Source organism: Castor canadensis, chromosome 2 (genome assembly GCF_047511655.1).
Source record: "Castor canadensis chromosome 2, mCasCan1.hap1v2, whole genome shotgun sequence".
Lineage (NCBI taxonomy): Eukaryota > Metazoa > Chordata > Mammalia > Rodentia > Castoridae > Castor > Castor canadensis.
The window spans coordinates 6,210,165-6,226,900 of record NC_133387.1 but is presented as its reverse complement, the minus strand read 5'-3'; the positions used below and the strand labels follow the sequence as shown (position 1 = coordinate 6,226,900).

Sequence of the window (16,736 nt, the reverse complement as noted above, 5' to 3'; positions counted from 1 at the left end):
TCGAATGAGCTATGAGGAGGTAACAAGTTTGTAGAGCTACCCAACGAGTTTAGCCGGCGGGGCGTGCGACTACACTTCCCAGCCCCGATCACGAGAGCATGAGTCGAAACAATGGGAGAAGAGAGGTGGAGGTGACGGTGAAAGAGGAAAAGTGAGGTGCTGGGCTGAGGAGGCCTGGATAGCGGAGCATCGCCGCGCACATGATGGCAACAGAATTCCTGCACGAGGAGGACGTTCTCGTTTCATGAAGCTGAAGTTTTAGAGGTTGGTCCATCGTTGACCAAACTTTCAGAAAGGTGCCAAACGTTCCTGACCTTTGGCCACTTAGCCCAGCCACCCCAGAACTGTTAGGCTTCCATTAAAGCCACGTGAGTTTGGTGGGAAGAGCCTGAAGTAAAAAGACTGCCTTGCTGAGTTTAGCTTTATCAACACTTAGCTGTGAGCTTGCCTGTTACTTTTCCTTTGAGTCTCCCTGTTTGAAATCTTAGACTTCGGATTATCTGCATTGTCTTTATGGTCCACGTTACTTCTCCAATCTCCTGTCCGCCGGTGCCTCACATCGTGACACTGGAGGGAGGCAGGAACTATTACTCCCAGTGTTGTCCCAGGACTCAAAAAAAGGAGCTCATTCCTTCCCTCATAGTGAAACAGTTCTCTCTAAACTTGGTGCTCCGGTAGAACTTAGAGTTCATTCACACTTTCATTTTCCAAGAACGCCTGCTAACAAGTAAGTACCTATTTTGTGTCAGACTCAGATGGAGCTGTGATGGTGACAAGTCACTCCCTAACGGGAGCTATAAAGGAAGAAGGAACTCAAAAAATTTTTTTTTATTATTTTTAGCATATATTAATTATACAAAAATGACGAGTTTCACTGTGACGTTTTCATACATGCATATAATGTACTTTGATCATATTAGCCGCTCACTCTGTCCTCTGTTGTACTCTCTCCCCCTGAGTAGTTGGGATTACATGAGCCACTATGTCTGGCTTTGTTTTTTGCTTTGTGTTTTTTGTTGTTGTTGCTGTACTGGGATTTGAACTCAGGGGCTTCACCTTGAGCCACTCCACCAGCCCTTTTTTTTTGTTTTCAACATAGGGTCTCACAAACCATTTGCTTGGTTATGCGTACAGTGAGCACGTTCACCCTCTTCATTATATTCCCATTCCCCTCTCCTTCCCTCTTTTTTCAAGAGTGTTTGGTGGGTTTCATTACGCTGTCTTTATATATACATATATATTTTTTATGTATACGTGTATATATATGTGTATATATGTATGTGTGTACATACACATACATACATGTACATGTGAGGCAGGCTAGAGTTAGGGAAAGTTCGGGACTCATAGAAAATACATGACTTAATACTGTACTTCAGAATGAACATTCCTCTCTCTCTCTGTCTTCTATTCAATTGCAGGTGTGTGTGTGTGTGTGTGTGTGTGTGTGTGTGTGTAGGTTGCCCATGTCTGGGCTCAGGGACAGCTCAGATGCCCTGGGACCACCCGTGCTCCTCCCCACTCATTGATTATTGGTTGGGAATCTCCAGGTTCTTCCTTCCCATAGGTTAGCATAGGTTTTAAAAGCACCTGGAGCAGAGAGGCAAGCTCTCTACTTCCAGCTTCCTCCTGGGCCCACCATGCTTCCTTTTGTAATTTCCTTCCCTAACTTTTAATAAACTCCAGTTATACCCATGTGTCCTGCTATGGATTCTTCCAAGTGGGACACCAAGAATTTGGAAGTTTTCCTGATCACATGTATGTGTGTTTGTGTGTGTGTGTGTGTGTGTAACATATTTTGATCCTCTTCGCCCCTCAGTATGGTTTCCTTTCCCCCTCCTTCCCCACTAATCCCTCTCAGACCAATCTCCCTTTCACATTGATGTCCCATTATTATCATCATCATTTTAGGTCTAGGTTCCACAAATCAGTGAAACATGCAATATTTAGCTTTTTGCACTTCCTTTATCTCACTCAACATGCTCTCCAGTTCCATTCATTTTCCTGCAAATGGCATAATTTAATTTTTCTTTATGACTAATATTCTATGATGTGTGTGTGTGTATGTATACTATATTTTCTTTATCCTTTCATTGGTAGTTGGGCACCTTGGCTGTTTAGCTGTTGTGAACAGGGCTGCAACAAACATGGGAATGCAGGTATCTCTTGTATACCCAGTGCTTTCTTGATGATAGCCATTCTGACTGGGGTTAGGGAATCTCAGTGAGGTTTTAATTTGCATTTCTCTGATGGCTAAAGATGAACATCTTTTCATGTATTGATTGGTCATTTGTACTTTTGAGATCTCTCCAGTTGATTTGTCCATTTATTGGTTGGATATTTGTTCTTTTGGTGTTTACTTTTTTGAGTTCTTTATATACTCTGGATATGAATCCCCTGTCAGATGAATAGCTGGCAAAGACTTTCTTCCATTCTTCAGGCTGTCTCTTCTGGTAATTGTTTCCTTTGCTGTGCAAAAGCTTTTTTTTTTAATTTTTTAAAATTATTCATATGTGCATACAATGCTTGGGTCATTTCTCCCCCCTCCCTCCACCCCCTCCCTCCACCCCCTCCCTTACTACCCACCCCACTCCCTCCCTCTCCCCCCCACCCCCTCAATACCCGGCAGAAACTCTAATTTTGTTGAAGAGAGTATAAGCAATAATAGGAAGGAACAAGGGTTTTTGCTAGTTGAGATAAGGATAGCTATACAGGGAGTTGACTCACATTAATTTCCTGTGCATGTGTGTTACCTTCTAGGTTATTTCTTCTTGATCTAACCTTTTCTCCTAGTTCCTGGTCCCTTTCTCCTATTGGCCTCAGTTGCTTTTAAGGTATCTGCTTTAGTTTCTCTGCATTGAGAGCAACAAATGCTAACTAATTTTTTTGGTGTCTTACCTATCCTCATATCTCCCTTGTGTGCTCTCGCTTTTATCTTGTGCTCAAAGTCCAATCCCCTTGTTGTGTTTGCCCTCTATCTAATGTCCGCATATGAGGGAGAACATAGGATTTTTGGTCTTTTGGGCCAGGCTAACCTCACTCAGAATGATGTTCTCCAATTCCATCCATTTACCAGCGAATGATAACATTTCGTTCTTCTTCATGGCTGCATAAAATTCCATTGTGTATAGATACCACATTTTCTTGATCCATTTGTCAGTAGTGAGGCATCTTGGCTGTTTCCATAATTTGGCTATTGTGAATAGTGCTGCAATAAACATGGGTGTGCAGGTGCCTCTGAAGTAACCTGTGTCACAGTATTTTGGGTATATCCCCAAGAGTGGTATTGCTGGATCATATGGTAGATCAATGTTTAGCTTTTTAAGTAGCCTCCAAATTTTTTGCAAAAGCTTTTTAATTTGATGCAATCCCATTTGTCAGTTCTTGCTATTATTTCCTAAGCTATGAAGAAGAAACTTTTGAAAAGTAAACACATTGTGACATTCAGGTGTTAAGTGCCTCAAAAGAAACAATTTCTTTGTCCTGTTGAGGTCCGAAGGAGATGGGGGCCTCATTTGGCATAACATAATTAAGAGAGGAACTTGGGGCACACTGCTTGCATTCAAACCCAAGTTCTACCACCTACAATACTTGACCTTGGGCAAAGTACCTACTTTCCTCTGTGAACTGAGAATGACAATAGTGTAGTACTTACCTCAAGAAATGTTTGTTAGGATTAAAGAGCTCAATTCTTGCCGGTGAAGTGGCTCAAGTGGTAGAGTGCCTGCTTGGCAAGCATGAAGCCCTGAGTTCAAACCTCAGCACTGAGCTAATTGAGTTCTACTAGGCTTTCTTTTTGCCTTTTCTACTATTTGTAGACCCTTTGCCTAAGAATAATATGCACTAGATATTTAGCTAATTTCATATATTTAACAGATATTAAGCATCAACCATGGGCAAAAGCATTGTTTAGATTAAAAAAAAACAAAAAAATGCCACAGAGCCTGGCATGCTGGCATTCTGAGGCTGAAGCACAAGGATCAAGAGTTTGAGGCCAGCCTGGGCTACATAGTAAATGAAAAACAACAAAAAAGGGCTGGTCATAGTGGCTCATGCTTGTGGTCCTAGCTGCTTGGGAGGTGGAGACAGGAAGATCAACGTTTGAGGCCAGCTAGGCAAAAAGCAGCACCCTATCTCAAAATAACAAGCCAGGCATGATAGAGTATACCTGTAATTCCTGCTATTTGGGAGGCAGAGGTAGGAGGATCTCCATTTGAGGCCAGCCCAGGCAAAAGTGAGACCCCCCCCATCTGAAAAACTATCTAAACAAAAAGGGCTGAGAGCAATGGGTAAGAGTGCTCGTGTAGTCAGAGGCCCTAATTTTAATCTCTTAGTACCACTGTGAGCATGTGTGTGTGTGTGTGTGTGTGTGTGTGTGTGTGTGTGTATTTAAGTGACTATAAAGCTTTCTGTATGAAGCAAAGGAGTTACATATATTTGTGGGTCACAAAAAAAAATCACTCAGGCACCCAGGCCTTCTAGAATTGTTATCTACAATGTATCTACCTCTCTTACCTAATTTCATATGGATGGTCACAGGCAGGTTACAGAAAATAATACCACTTATTTAGTTTTAATTTTTGGAGAATAATATTTATTCTGCTTTTTCATTTATGCCATCATATTTATTTCCCTCCAACAAACTCTGAGCTAGGTTTTGTTACCATTTTATAGACCAGCTAACTAAGACACAGAGGCATTAATAAAACAACACTGCTGGTCAGGAGACAGCACCAAGAGTTAAGGCTGGAATCTTTACATGTCAGGTCTGTAAAATAGCTCATGATAGCAAGAGAAAGACTAACAAGTGACTTCTGTGAAGGCACCTGCATGGTAACCAATCACGTGCATGAACTTGCTGATCACTTAGAGGTTCTGCCATTCCCACCAGAGTTTAAATCTCTTGCAGGGAAAATGGGGAACTGGGAGGAAGGAAAAATAGGCAGGTAGAGGGATAGGAGGAGAAAAGAGCTGTCTAAATATGAAAGAATCAGAGAAGGCCAGGGCTACAAACAATAACATCTGGTTTAGACTATTTAAAGGATGAAGAAACTGAGACCCAAGGAAGGAAATGTCTCGTCCAGAATTACCTAGGAACTTAGTAACTTAGAAGGGTCTGGAACCATGCTATTCAATGTGGTAGCCTCTGGCACATGTGGCTGTGGAGCCCTTGACATGCAGCTAGTCTGAACTGAGATATACTGTAAGTGTAAAATATGCATGGGATTTCAAGGTTGCATGTGGAAAAATACTAAAGGATCACTTCAGTAGCTTTCTTTTTTCTTTCTTTCTTTTTTTTTTTTGTGGTACTGGGGTTTGAACTCAGGGCCTACACCTTGAGCCACTCCACCAGTTCTTTTTTGTGATGGGTGTTTTCAAGATAGGGTCTCACAAACTATTTGCCTGGGTTGGCTTTGAACCGCAGTGCTCCTGATCACTGCCTCCTGAGTAGCTAGGATTACAGGTTTGAGCCACCAGTGTCTGGCTTTCAGTAGTTTTTCATATTGACTACATCTTGAAATGACAACATCTTGGCTATATCTAATAATACAAACATTAATTCCATCTGTTCCTTTTACTTTTTTAAAAATGTGGCTACTAGAAAATGTTAACTTACATATATGGTTCACATATTTCTGGTTAGAAATCTGACCCCTGAGTGTCACTACTATTTCCCAAAGCATCTTCTAATGCACTTACCGCCTATTCATGGGTTGCTGAGGGGAGATCCAGTTCAAATCTAACTTAAGACAAAAGCACAGTAATGGCTAACAGTGCTGGCGGGTTATATAACAGGTTGAGTTCTATCATATACTCCTAGAATGGTGGTTCTTAACCCTACCAGCTCTGTGGTTCCCTTTTAATAACCGTTTTAATAATGCCTTCTTTCCAACTTGAAATAAAGTTTATATATGATGTAATATAATTAAAATATACATTCAAGAAATTATAGTGTCTTAATAACAACAGAAAGAAGAAATAAAAGGAAATCCTGTGTAATAAAATTAATATAGTTTCAGTATGTTCGAAAACATGTGTGGGTTCTTTTACTAGGACCTGTGAACATGGGCTACGTTTGCACCAAAACTGTGAAGAAGGCAGCCCGGGTCACCGTCAAGAAGTACTTGTAGTACACACCTAGGCAGCGACTTCCACACCAACAAGCGTGTGTATGAGACTGCCATTCTCTCCAGCAAGAAGCTCCAGAATAAGAAAGCAGGCTATGTCACGCATCTGAGGAAGCGGATTTAGAGAGACCCTGTGACGGGTATCCATGGAGCTGCAGGAGGAGGGGAGAGAAAGGAGAATGAGTGTGTTCCTGAGGTCTTGGCTTGATCAGGAGGACTCTAAAGTTGATCCTGACACTGGAGAAATGCTGAAGCTTTTGGGCAGGTCTCTCCAACCTATAGATCACTCAGCCAAGGTGAGAAGAATTTCAAAACAGCACATGGAGCCATTTAAGTCTTTCTGCCGTGCTGTAATATTTTAATATTTTTAATAAGCCCTGGACACTCATGCACACATGGTTTTGCCTCAGATAGGACATTACAAATCTGTTTTGAACACCTGTGACAGGGCAGGCAGAGTGCCTGGCTAGCAAGTGTGAGGCCCTGAGTTCAAACCCCTGTACTGCCAAAAAAAAAAAGAATCCTTGAACACTGTGACACTGCTGTAGATGATACAGTTCTCCAAAATGCTATCACAATAAATTCTGCACTACAAGAAAATTACAATCTTCCTTCCATTTACATGATAGTTACAGTCTTTAAAAACTCAGCACATGTTGCAATCCTGCAAAATTTTTTATAAATAAGACACAGGTGCAAGGATCAGATTATTATAACCAGTTTGTTTACCTACATGAATGTTCAGTGGGACATTTGAGAGCTTGCTTGGAGGTTCCAGCAGGGGAGTGCAGCTACTTGTATACCCTTGACCCAAGAACAGCCCCGGTCCTCTTCCACCCACTGTGCAGCTTCAGAAGGGACAAACATGGAGCGGTGAGGGAGGAAGGGGACACCTCCTAGCCAGATCAGCCAAACTGACCCTGGCGATCAATGGGGTGACAGATGTTGCAGTCAGATCACCCTCACATCCTCAGTGGGACATTTGAAAGCTGTGTAGGATCAGGACAGAGTTTTCTTGTATGATACTATATTGTAATGTGCACGACACTCACCATCCTCTCCCCCCATGATTTGACCCAAAAAAACTGCCCCTGCACGTTTCCAAATTGCTCCCAAGGGATGGTGCTATCTTGTTTGGGAGCCCACTGTGGTCTTTTGAAGACTCTGCCTTCCCTCTAGCTCGCCTTGTGGTGTTCTCTCACCAGGCCTTAGCTGCCCTGGCCTTCCCAGTTTTCTTCTTTGCCGGTCTCTTTCCTTCCTTTCTCATTACCTCCAAGTGTTCTCTGTGTCTGAAAAACTTACGATTTAGGTCTGGATAACGCTTACTGGATCTCATTCCAGTAAAAAACTAATTTATTTTTCTGCTTTGGTTTTCCATTGGATTCAGTACCTTTCTGCAATGGTACTCTTCGTGGTTTATGATTTCTACTTAGGTCTTTTTTAGACAAGGTCTCGCTCACTATTTTAGCCCAGGCTGGCCTCAAACTCGAGATTCTGCCTCACCCACCTGAGCGCTGGAATTATAGGATGCACTACCATTCCCAACTCCTACCTAAGTTTGTCAGTGCGTGTTTATTGCCAGTGTCCCTCAACTCTCACTGCCTGAGGGCAGGGCCATGTCCATCTCTGTCCACCACTTGTTTACCCAGTGCAGTTAACTCATTGAGCGCCTGGAACTTAGCAGGCAAACAAACATAACTTAAGCAGCTGCATGCACGGTGGGTTGAGGAGCCGATTGGGAGAAGCGTGTTCCCTGAAGGTGGTTCCTTCGCCCCCAGAGCTGAAGCTATGGGGCACCTCTGGCACAGTCCAGGCTCGCCAGCCTAGGCGTCGGGAGAAGCCGGCTTGCTGCTTGGGGGCGGGCGGAGCTCCGAGCCGAGCCGAGCCGAGCCGAGCCGAGCGACCATAGAGAGGGCGCGGCCGGAGCGAGCGGCCGGATGCGGTCACCATAGAGACGGCTGACTGACAGGCGGCGGAAGAGGAAGCCGCGGGCCGGGTCGTGAGGTGGCAGCGGCTGCAGCGGCGGACCCGGCGCCTTCGCGGCCACCGGGGTCTGTTCCCCCTTCCCGGTTCGTGCCGGTCGCCAGGCGCGTGCGGGGTGCCGCTCCCTTCCCGGCCCGCACACGGGGCCTGGGGTCCCATCACCCTCTAACTCGGCCTCCGCCGTGCCGGACCGCGCTGCAGGGGCCTCTAGCCGTGCGGCTTGGGCGTCCCTCGGCGTCCCGCGACTCCCCGTCCGCCCGCCGCCAGCTCGGCTCGCAGAACCAACCAGCTGGACCCCCGCCCCTCCTCTGCGGCCGCGGGACGTAGGCGATTGATTTCTGTTTGGGGACGAGAGTTACAGACTCTGGGTCTTCCTTCCAGGGCTGGAATTGGGCCGTGGTCGCCGAGAGGTCGAGCAGGGTTTGTTGACCCAGCCAGGGGTCCTCTCGGAAGGCAGCGAGCTCCTGCTGGCCTTCGCAGACCCCTGCGCTGCCTAACTGCTGCTCGTCTCACGGGTTGCTTTTGGTGTGTTCGGTTTGGTCTCGGGAGCCCTGGTAAAGGCAGGCAGAGAATCGCTTGCCTACTGCAAGAGAGCCTGGTGATTCGCCTGCTGTCTGCCCTCAGCAGCTGGGATTTGGAGAGGAAGGCTCTGCAAAATGGCTCCATCAGCCATTGCGCTCTTCTGAGAGGCCGGCAGTGCTGAGTCACCAAGTCTGTCCACCTCATTTGGGTGGGCAGGCTTGTTTGCACCATGCATGGCTGCTGATCGCATCGTTGCGTTTGCTTGACACTCGGGAGCAGGGTGGAAGGAGGCCCTGGCTCCTTCCCTAGTGGCGACCTGTAGTGCTAGGTCAGCTGTCCGAGTCTGAGTGGGCATTGGTGCTAGGACCAGGACGTCCTCAGGAAAGGGCATCTGAGGCAGGGTCCTCTGGTTGGGCTGTTTGTATGGATCGTGTACCCCTTCTTTATCTGCTGCAGCTGACTCTTGACTCAGGCCCAGACTGCAGATGAGTGTGGTCCTTTCTGGGTTAGGTTTGGCCTTATTGAGTTTTGTTTCCCTCTTTACCAGAAGACAGATTAAGCCCAGTAGTGCTGTGAAGTCATTCAAATACTCATTCCTGTTTGGGCTGAGGTGTGAATCCAGAACCTTGAAAATTGAAGACCAGGCAGAGGGAGTTGTGAAGACAGCATAGTCAATCTTCCTGGGGATGCTGGGCCTGGATGCCAACACACTATACTCTCTTGCTGACCTTGTTGACCCCAGGTTCCCTGGTTAAAACTGCCATCCTACTTCTGGCCTGGGCCCATCCACCCATTGATCCTTGAGGCTGTGCCCCTTGGGGCACCCATATGGCAGGGCCTGCCGCCATGCGACTGAGCTCCCTGTTGGCTTTGCTGCGACCAGCGCTGCCCCTCATCTTAGGGCTGTCTCTGGGATGCAGCCTGAGCCTCCTTCGGGTTTCCTGGATCCAGGGTGAGGGGGAAGATCCCTGTGTAGAGGCTGTTGGGGAGCCAGGAGGACCACAGAATCCAGACTCAAAAACTCGGATAGACCAAAGCGACGAAGACTTCAAACCCCGGATTGTCCCTTACTACAGAGATCCCAACAAGCCCTACAAGAAGGTGCTCAGGTGAGGGTTCTTTGGGTGTGTAGTCCCTGGACACTGGCCTGCAGCTTAGGGCTGCTGTATGTCCCTGCCTCTGCCTTTCCATTGGTCATCAGTGTTAGATTCCTTGGAGCAATTCTTTGTGTCTTATTTTCCACCTTGGTTTGTTTTTTTCCCTCCTCAGGTTTAAGAAAGTCTCACATCCATTGGTATTAAATTAGTGTCCACTGTTCTTAAACAGGACAGGAGCACACAAACCCATTGAATTCATCCTGAGTAGACCCTCCACCCATTCCAGTGCCACCTACTCCGTGGGTACTCACTGCAGTAGCTAATTAATATTGATGAGGAAGGAGTTCTCTTTTTTCACCCCAGCACTCTCATTCCCTGGGGGGTCGGCTCCCTAAACACTCTGGAGTTGACCCCCTCCTGCTGGTCTCTTCACAGAACTCGGTACATCCAGACAGAGTTGGGCTCTCGTGAGCGGTTGCTGGTGGCTGTCCTGACTTCCCGAGCCACCCTGTCCACTCTGGCTGTGGCTGTTAACCGCACAGTGGCCCACCACTTCCCTCGGTTACTCTACTTCACTGGGCAGCGAGGGGCCCGGGCTCCTGCAGGAATGCAGGTGGTGTCTCATGGGGATGAGCGGCCTGCCTGGCTCATGTCAGAGACCCTGCGTCACCTTCACACACACTTTGGGGCCGACTATGACTGGTTCTTCATCATGCAAGATGACACATATGTGCAGGCCCCCCGCCTGGCAGCCCTGGCTGGCCACCTCAGCATCAACCAAGATTTGTACTTGGGCCGGGCAGAGGAGTTCATTGGTGCAGGCGAGCAGGCCCGGTACTGCCATGGGGGCTTTGGCTATCTTCTGTCACGGAGTCTCCTGCTTCGCTTGCGGCCCCATCTGGATGGCTGCCGAGGAGACATTCTCAGTGCCCGACCTGACGAGTGGCTTGGCCGCTGCCTCATCGACTCTCTGGGCATCGGCTGTGTCTCACAGCACCAGGTGACAGCCCCTTCAAGTCAGCTGTAGCTCCTAACAAGTTGGTAGTGACTAAGGGGTCACTGCTAGGTGCTAGAGGCCATCCTTTTGTCCTTCTTAGACACTGGCCTGCCCCTTCAGCATTCTCTCACACACCTTTGGCATTCTTAAAACCCTGGCATCATCAAAAGTGTGTCTTGGGCTGATGGAGTGGCTCAAGTGGTAGCATGCCTGCCTAGCAAGCACAGAGCTCTGAGTTCAAACCCCAGTACTGCCAAGAAGAAAAAAGTGTGTCTTGTCAGGGACCTGAGCAAGACAGAAAGGTACCCCCCAACTCAACAGCCTTCCTCCCTGCCTCCCTCCCATAACCTCTGCACCCCACCACTGTGCACATCACAGTGAGGGACAGAGTCACCAAAGAAGAGAGCCCAGATATCCCTTTTCTAGCCTAGAGAGCAGCTCTGCTGTACTAGAGGAGGGCAGAGGAGCCCCGAGGCAGGTCATCCTCCAAAACAGCATATGGATAGGTCTTTTACTCGTGGCTTTCATCCTTTGAGGAAGTGGGACTCTGGGGGAGAGGGTATCCCTAGTTGTCTACTTACTTTCACATTCCCAAAACGTGAGCAGTGAAAGTAAGAACCAAAGCTAGGGGCGCCTCTCCCCCACCCCCTTTCCATGCATTCTAAAGCAGCAGTGGGAACAGGTGGAAGTGCTTTGGGACAGGCAGCCTTTGGTATGTAGCACCGACTGTTCTGATTGGTCTCTCTAGGGGCAGCAGTATCGCTCCTTTGAACTAGCCAAGAATAGGGACCCTGAGAAGGAGGGGAGCTTGGCGTTCCTGAATGCCTTTGCTGTGCACCCTGTTTCTGAGGGCACCCTCATGTATCGGCTTCACAAACGCTTCAGTGCTCTGGAGTTGGAACGGGCGTACAGCGAAATAGAACAACTGCAGGTGAGCTGAGGCAGCAAAATGGGTGAGGGCTCCTAGAGGGATGGAGGAGCCTGAGGTGTCCAGGCTTTCAGGGAGCAGGTAACTGAGTGAGTTGGGGATGGGCTGGGCTCCCTATGATGGCAGGGTAGAAAGGGGCTGACCATGCCTAAATTTCAAACTATGGGGACAAGGGTCCTCGGGGTCCAGGACAATCACAAGGTAAACTCCTGAGTGGCTTGAATGCAATTAAGCATTTGCAGGTTTACTACCAAGAACCAGGAAGTTCAGTGTGGTGTTCAGGCAGACCATTTTAGCTCCTCTCCAATAGTGCCGCTCCATCACAGAGCCAGAAATTCAGAAATTCTTGAGCTCAGGAACTGTCCTAAGCAGGCCCAAGGGGAGAAGGGAGAGGAATTCTCTGGCTGGTGTGGGGGTCATCATCGGTGGGGTATCAGTGAGAACAAGGGTCCAGTCATAAAGAGGATGTGAGTCCTTTGGGCACGGGAGAGAAGGGTTGTTTGTATTTCAAGATATCTTTGGCTATGCAAAGCATATTAGCCCCCTCATCCCACATGTCACTTGTGTAAGGTGGCCATCCTTCATCTTCCTTCTGCATCTGAGCTGAGGAGTATAACATGCAAGGGACTGGGTGATTAGCCAGAGGTGGGATCTCAGGGCTGGCACTAACATTAGTTGCATTCCCTCCAATCTAGGCTCAGATCCGGAATCTGACGGTGCTGACCCCTGAGGGGGAGGCAGGACTGAGCTGGCCTGTTGGGCTCCCAGCCCCTTTTACACCACACTCTCGCTTTGAGGTGCTGGGCTGGGACTACTTCACAGAGCAGCACTCCTTCTCCTGTGTAGATGGGGCTCCCAAGTGCCCACTGCAGGGAGCTAGCAGGGCAGACGTGGGCGATGCTGTGGACACTGCTCTGGAGCAGCTCAATCGACGCTATCAGCCCCGCCTGCGCTTCCAGAAGCAACGGCTTCTCAATGGCTACCGGCGCTTTGACCCAGCTCGGGGCATGGAGTACACCTTGGACTTGCTGTTGGAAGCTGTGACTCAGCGTGGGCATCGGCGGGCTCTGGCCCGGAGGGTCAGCCTACTGCGGCCCCTGAGCCGGGTGGAAATCTTGCCTATGCCCTATGTCACTGAGGCCACCCGAGTGCAGCTAGTGCTGCCGCTCTTGGTGGTTGAAGCTACTGCAGCCCTGGCTTTCCTTGAGGCCTTTGCAGCCAGTGTCCTGGAGCCTCAAGAGCATGTGCTGCTCACCCTGGTACTGGTCTATGGGCCCCGGGAAGGTGGCCGTGGGGCCCCAGACCCCTTTCTTGGGGTGAAGGCTGCAGCAGCTGAATTAGAGCGACGGTATCCTGGGGCGAGGCTGGCCTGGCTCGCTGTGCGAGCGGAGGCCCCTTCCCAAGTGCGGCTCATGGACGTGGTCTCCAAGAAGCACCCCGTGGACACTCTCTTTTTCCTCACCACTGTCTGGACGAGGCCTGGGCCCGAAGTCCTCAACCGCTGCCGCATGAATGCCATCTCGGGCTGGCAGGCCTTCTTTCCAGTCCACTTCCAGGAGTTCAACCCTGCTCTGTCACCACAGAGACCACCCCCGGGCCCTGCAGGGGCTGGCCCTGATCCCCCATCCCCTCCTGGTGCAGACCCTTCCCGGGGGGCCCCTGTTGGGGGCAGATTTGACCGGCAGGCATCTGCAGAGGGTTGCTTCTACAATGCTGACTACCTGGCGGCCCGCGCCCGTCTGGCTGGTGAACTGGCAGGCCAGGAAGAGGAGGAAGCCCTGGAGGGGCTGGAGGTGATGGATGTTTTCCTCCGGTTCTCAGGGCTCCACCTCTTTCGAGCCGTAGAGCCAGGGCTGGTGCAGAAGTTTTCTGTGCGGGACTGCAGTCCTCGGCTGAGTGAGGACCTCTACCACCGCTGCCGCCTCAGCAACCTGGAGGGTCTGGGGGGCCGTGCACAGCTGGCCATGGCTCTGTTTGAGCAGGAGCAGGCAAACAGCACTTAGCACCCCCTCATGGGGCCCTACCCTCCTGATTTCTTCTGTCTGCCTTAGCCCCAGGACGGGCAAGGCAAGATGATGGGTGGATGGAGGCTTGTCACTGTATTTTTTTATCAAGAAAATGTTATTAAAAATATCTTCTGCAAAACTGTTTTTAGGTCTAGGGAAAATGGGGTAAGGAGAAATATTCAAGGGAGAGGTGTAGGGAATTTGTCCACAGGGACCCCTGCCTTATTCCTCCCTCACCCTCTTTTCCTTCCTCCCTTCCCAGTTTCCAATCACCACAAGACAGCTGTCAGACAAATGACCTTTAATCCAGTCCTCCCCAACCCCCAAGGCACAGAGGAGTGAGGCCAAGTGGGGAGCAGGGCGCTGGCTGGTCCACAGTGGTGCTTAATCGAGGGCTTCTAGGTGTTGCGCACAACCAGTGACTGCTCCAGCTCCTGCCTGCGCTGCTGGATCTTTAGAGGAAGTGGGAGCAGTAACAGGGTTAGAGTGTTCCTGGTGAGTGGCCAGGGCAGCCCACCCCCCTGGCACCCTTGCCCTGGAAGAGTCTGGGAGCCAGGAGGCCACTGCATGGGGAGGTGGGGACAGTAGATGAGTCAGTGGGGGTGCAGAATGAGAAGAAAGTTCTGTTGGATTGGAGAAGGGGAAGTCTCACATGCTAGCCACCCCCTTCCTACCTTGCAGTAGAAGTAGCGGCTGACTGCTTCCTGGGACCAAGGCTGGTGGTAGAATTCAGCCCGGCGCTCCTCTTCGGGGTTGCCAGCCACATCTGTCATCACCTGGGAGAGGGAGCATGGGGTCAGGCCTGATTCCCCACAGCCTCACCTGCCCTGGTGACTAATGTTTAGTCTTTCCCATGTGCTTGTCTCCACTCCAGTGCTCCCTGAGTCTCCCTCTTCACCTTAAGGTCCCGGCTCTGGGAGCGGAGCAGGTCTTGGACATAGCCTTTGGGGTCTCTGGAGAAGCTTAGCATGAAGTCTCTCTGGATCTTGAGCTGGTTTATGGACTCAATCGTCTCATGGATCTGCAGGTAGAAAGACACGCTTCCCATTTGGCTTTGTGATGTGGGCAAGGAAGGGAAGAGAAGAGGGTGGGGAGGGAGGGAGGGAGGGAGGCAGTGAAGGGGGAAGGAAGGGGGCTCCCCTATGAAGGACTGTCTCTAAGAGTCCCTGCTTGTAGCAAAGGAGGGATGGGTAGAGCTAAATTGGAAATAAGATTGGGAAGGATCACATGTCCCTTGTCTCTTCATAGGCCCATGCTCTGATCTAAGTGTGCTCTGTCCTCTCTGGGTTAATGTCCCACTCCAACTCTGGGCTCGGGCCCCACCTTACTGTCCAGAGCACTGATCTCCTGCTGGTTGGCCGTGGACAGGAGGAAGCTGCTCATCTGCCCTTTCAGCGGCTCCTCCACCTCCACGTCAATGTCGTAGCACGCCGTCTTCTTCTGATCTGATGGGTCCACGCTGCCAGGGAAGTCCAGAACTTGGTGTCCATGATACCCCCACAGGGGCCCAGGACCCCAAGCTAGGGTGGGTGCAACAGGGAGGAAAAGGAGTGGGGAATGCAGGAATGGGCCAATTCCCTGGTCTGAGGAACAAGCTGGGGCCACCTCACCTGATGACATGATTGATGACAATTGGGTCAGGGGGCAATAACAGGGCTGTGAGGCGCTGGGGAATCTCAGAAAACTTCAGCCGAGGACAGTCAAAAATCTGAAGCAGGACAGTTGAGGAGAGGGAGATCACTCTTTGTGTGAAGAGGTGGTAACTACAATTCTAGATTCTCCCATTCTGGAAAAGCCACAAGAAGCTGACAGCAAGTCAGATTCCTGAGTGTTCATGGGGATGGGATAGGGGTGGATCCTGTGTCTGCCTGCTTGGGTGTGAGTCCTGCTGCTGCCATCACAGTCTGCAACATTGAGCAAGGTACTTGACACCTCAGGCCCCAGTGGCTTTGTCTCTGGAATGGGGTTATTAATAATCCCTGTGGCGTGAGGTTGTGATGAGAATTCAGTGAATTGATACATGTAAAGTGCCTGGAACAAGGCCTAGCACCTGGTAAGTGCACAATAAATATCAACTGCTATTTCTATTTGGATTTATCCACCATGTTTATTTTAAAAGGCATTAATAGTAACATTCTCTACTTTGGTAGAGTATTGCCAAATCTTTTTGCAGCCATTTGAGGTTTTTTTTTTTTTTTTTAGCTGCCCAATAGATTAGATGGTACAGCTTTCATCACCTCAGTTCAAAATGAAACAAGGTGAAAAATAGCAAGGTAATTTACCCCAAGTCTAGAGCCAGGATTAGAACCCCACCTTCTAGCAAGTGCAAGGATACTATATTCCAGAAGGCTATGGGCCTTCCAGTAGGGTTCCAGATCTTCCCAACCTGGGGAAGCTAAATGGATTGACTGTGGCTCCGAGCCAATCCATGGCAGTGCCTGGACTAGACTCTGGCATCTTGACTCCAAAGCCCTGGCTGTGACAGGTTCTGATGTTTGGGAGGAGCAGTGTTGACTTTGGAGACTTTGCTCCTGCTGGAGCACTCCACCTGCTCCCCAGATCCCTGGGTTCAGGAGAGGTTACCTGCTGGAAATATTTGTCTCCATTGATGTATTCCTTGTCGTGGGAGTCCTGCAGCCTATTGGTCTTCACATACTGCCACAGGGCCTGGACAATGGCTGAGCGGCTCTGAGTGTGCAACCCTAGCAGCCGGGCCAGGCGGGGGTCCAGTTTGAACTGGGGAGGCTGGGAAAAGGTGACCAGGATAATTAGACCAAAGGGAAGGAATGAGAAAAGCTCAACCAGGCAGTTTGGGATTGGGGGGGCCAATGTGATTAGGCCCTAGGAAACATGCTTTTGTTTCCTAGTACAAGGAGGGGTAGGGAGGAGAATGGGATCTCAGGATGCATCTGCGTGTCTGTGTGGCATCTTTGGGGTGGGGGCAGGCACGACAGACCTGGTAATCCAGCATGAGAAGTAGCGTGCAGCGCACACTTAGGTCACCTGGCCTCTTCACCTGGAACCCATCCGTCTCCTGGGTTGTGGGTGTCCGGTGCCACTGTCCAGGGGCAAGTG

The 16,736-nt window shown here is 49.6% G+C and overlaps 2 protein-coding genes across 9 annotated transcripts in view; one reads left to right on the top strand and one right to left on the bottom strand.

Annotated features, from left to right (window-relative positions):
* Window positions 1–495: 495 nt before the first annotated feature.
* On the top strand, window positions 496–13,800 carry Chpf2 (chondroitin polymerizing factor 2). 5 transcript variants are annotated; one of them, XM_020170246.2, is made up of 5 exons: window positions 8,076–8,434; window positions 9,181–9,742; window positions 10,166–10,730; window positions 11,476–11,658; window positions 12,351–13,800. In XM_020170246.2, exons 2-5 carry the CDS (start codon window positions 9,462–9,464, stop codon window positions 13,656–13,658), a joined length of 2,337 nt encoding a protein of 778 aa, XP_020025835.2. In that variant the 5' UTR covers window positions 8,076–8,434; window positions 9,181–9,461; the 3' UTR covers window positions 13,659–13,800. The 5 variants fall into 5 exon arrangements, with proteins under 5 accessions (XP_073916602.1, XP_020025835.2, XP_020025834.2 ...); XM_074060499.1 differs by having other exon boundaries at window positions 8,079–8,197; XM_074060500.1 differs by having other exon boundaries at window positions 8,096–8,179.
* Window positions 13,801–13,947: 147 nt separating this feature from the next.
* Window positions 13,948–16,736, bottom strand: part of Smarcd3 (SWI/SNF related BAF chromatin remodeling complex subunit D3) — a 32,864-nt gene continuing 30,075 nt past the window's right edge. For all 4 annotated transcript variants that reach the window (XM_074060514.1, XM_074060521.1, XM_020170247.2 and 1 more), the window contains 7 exons: window positions 16,618–16,719; window positions 16,245–16,406; window positions 15,272–15,369; window positions 14,985–15,120; window positions 14,560–14,682; window positions 14,336–14,437; window positions 13,948–14,113 (listed from right to left, as the gene is read on the bottom strand). In XM_074060514.1, the coding sequence (XP_073916615.1) occupies window positions 14,060–14,113; window positions 14,336–14,437; window positions 14,560–14,682; window positions 14,985–15,120; window positions 15,272–15,369; window positions 16,245–16,406; window positions 16,618–16,719 (777 nt within the window). In that variant the 3' untranslated portion in view covers window positions 13,948–14,059. The remainder of the gene's footprint in view (window positions 14,114–14,335; window positions 14,438–14,559; window positions 14,683–14,984; window positions 15,121–15,271; window positions 15,370–16,244; window positions 16,407–16,617; window positions 16,720–16,736) is intronic.

Excerpts from the sequence above, each read along its gene's own strand:
- Chpf2 (XM_020170246.2), top strand. The coding sequence starts at position 9,462 with ATGGCAGGGCCTGCCGCCATGCGACTGAGCTCCCTGTTGGCTTTGCTG. Across the intron at positions 10,731-11,475 it reads GCTGTGTCTCACAGCACCAG|GGGCAGCAGTATCGCTCCTT; the intron begins GTGACAGCCCCT and ends TGGTCTCTCTAG. Across the intron at positions 11,659-12,350 it reads GCGAAATAGAACAACTGCAG|GCTCAGATCCGGAATCTGAC; the intron begins GTGAGCTGAGGC and ends CCTCCAATCTAG.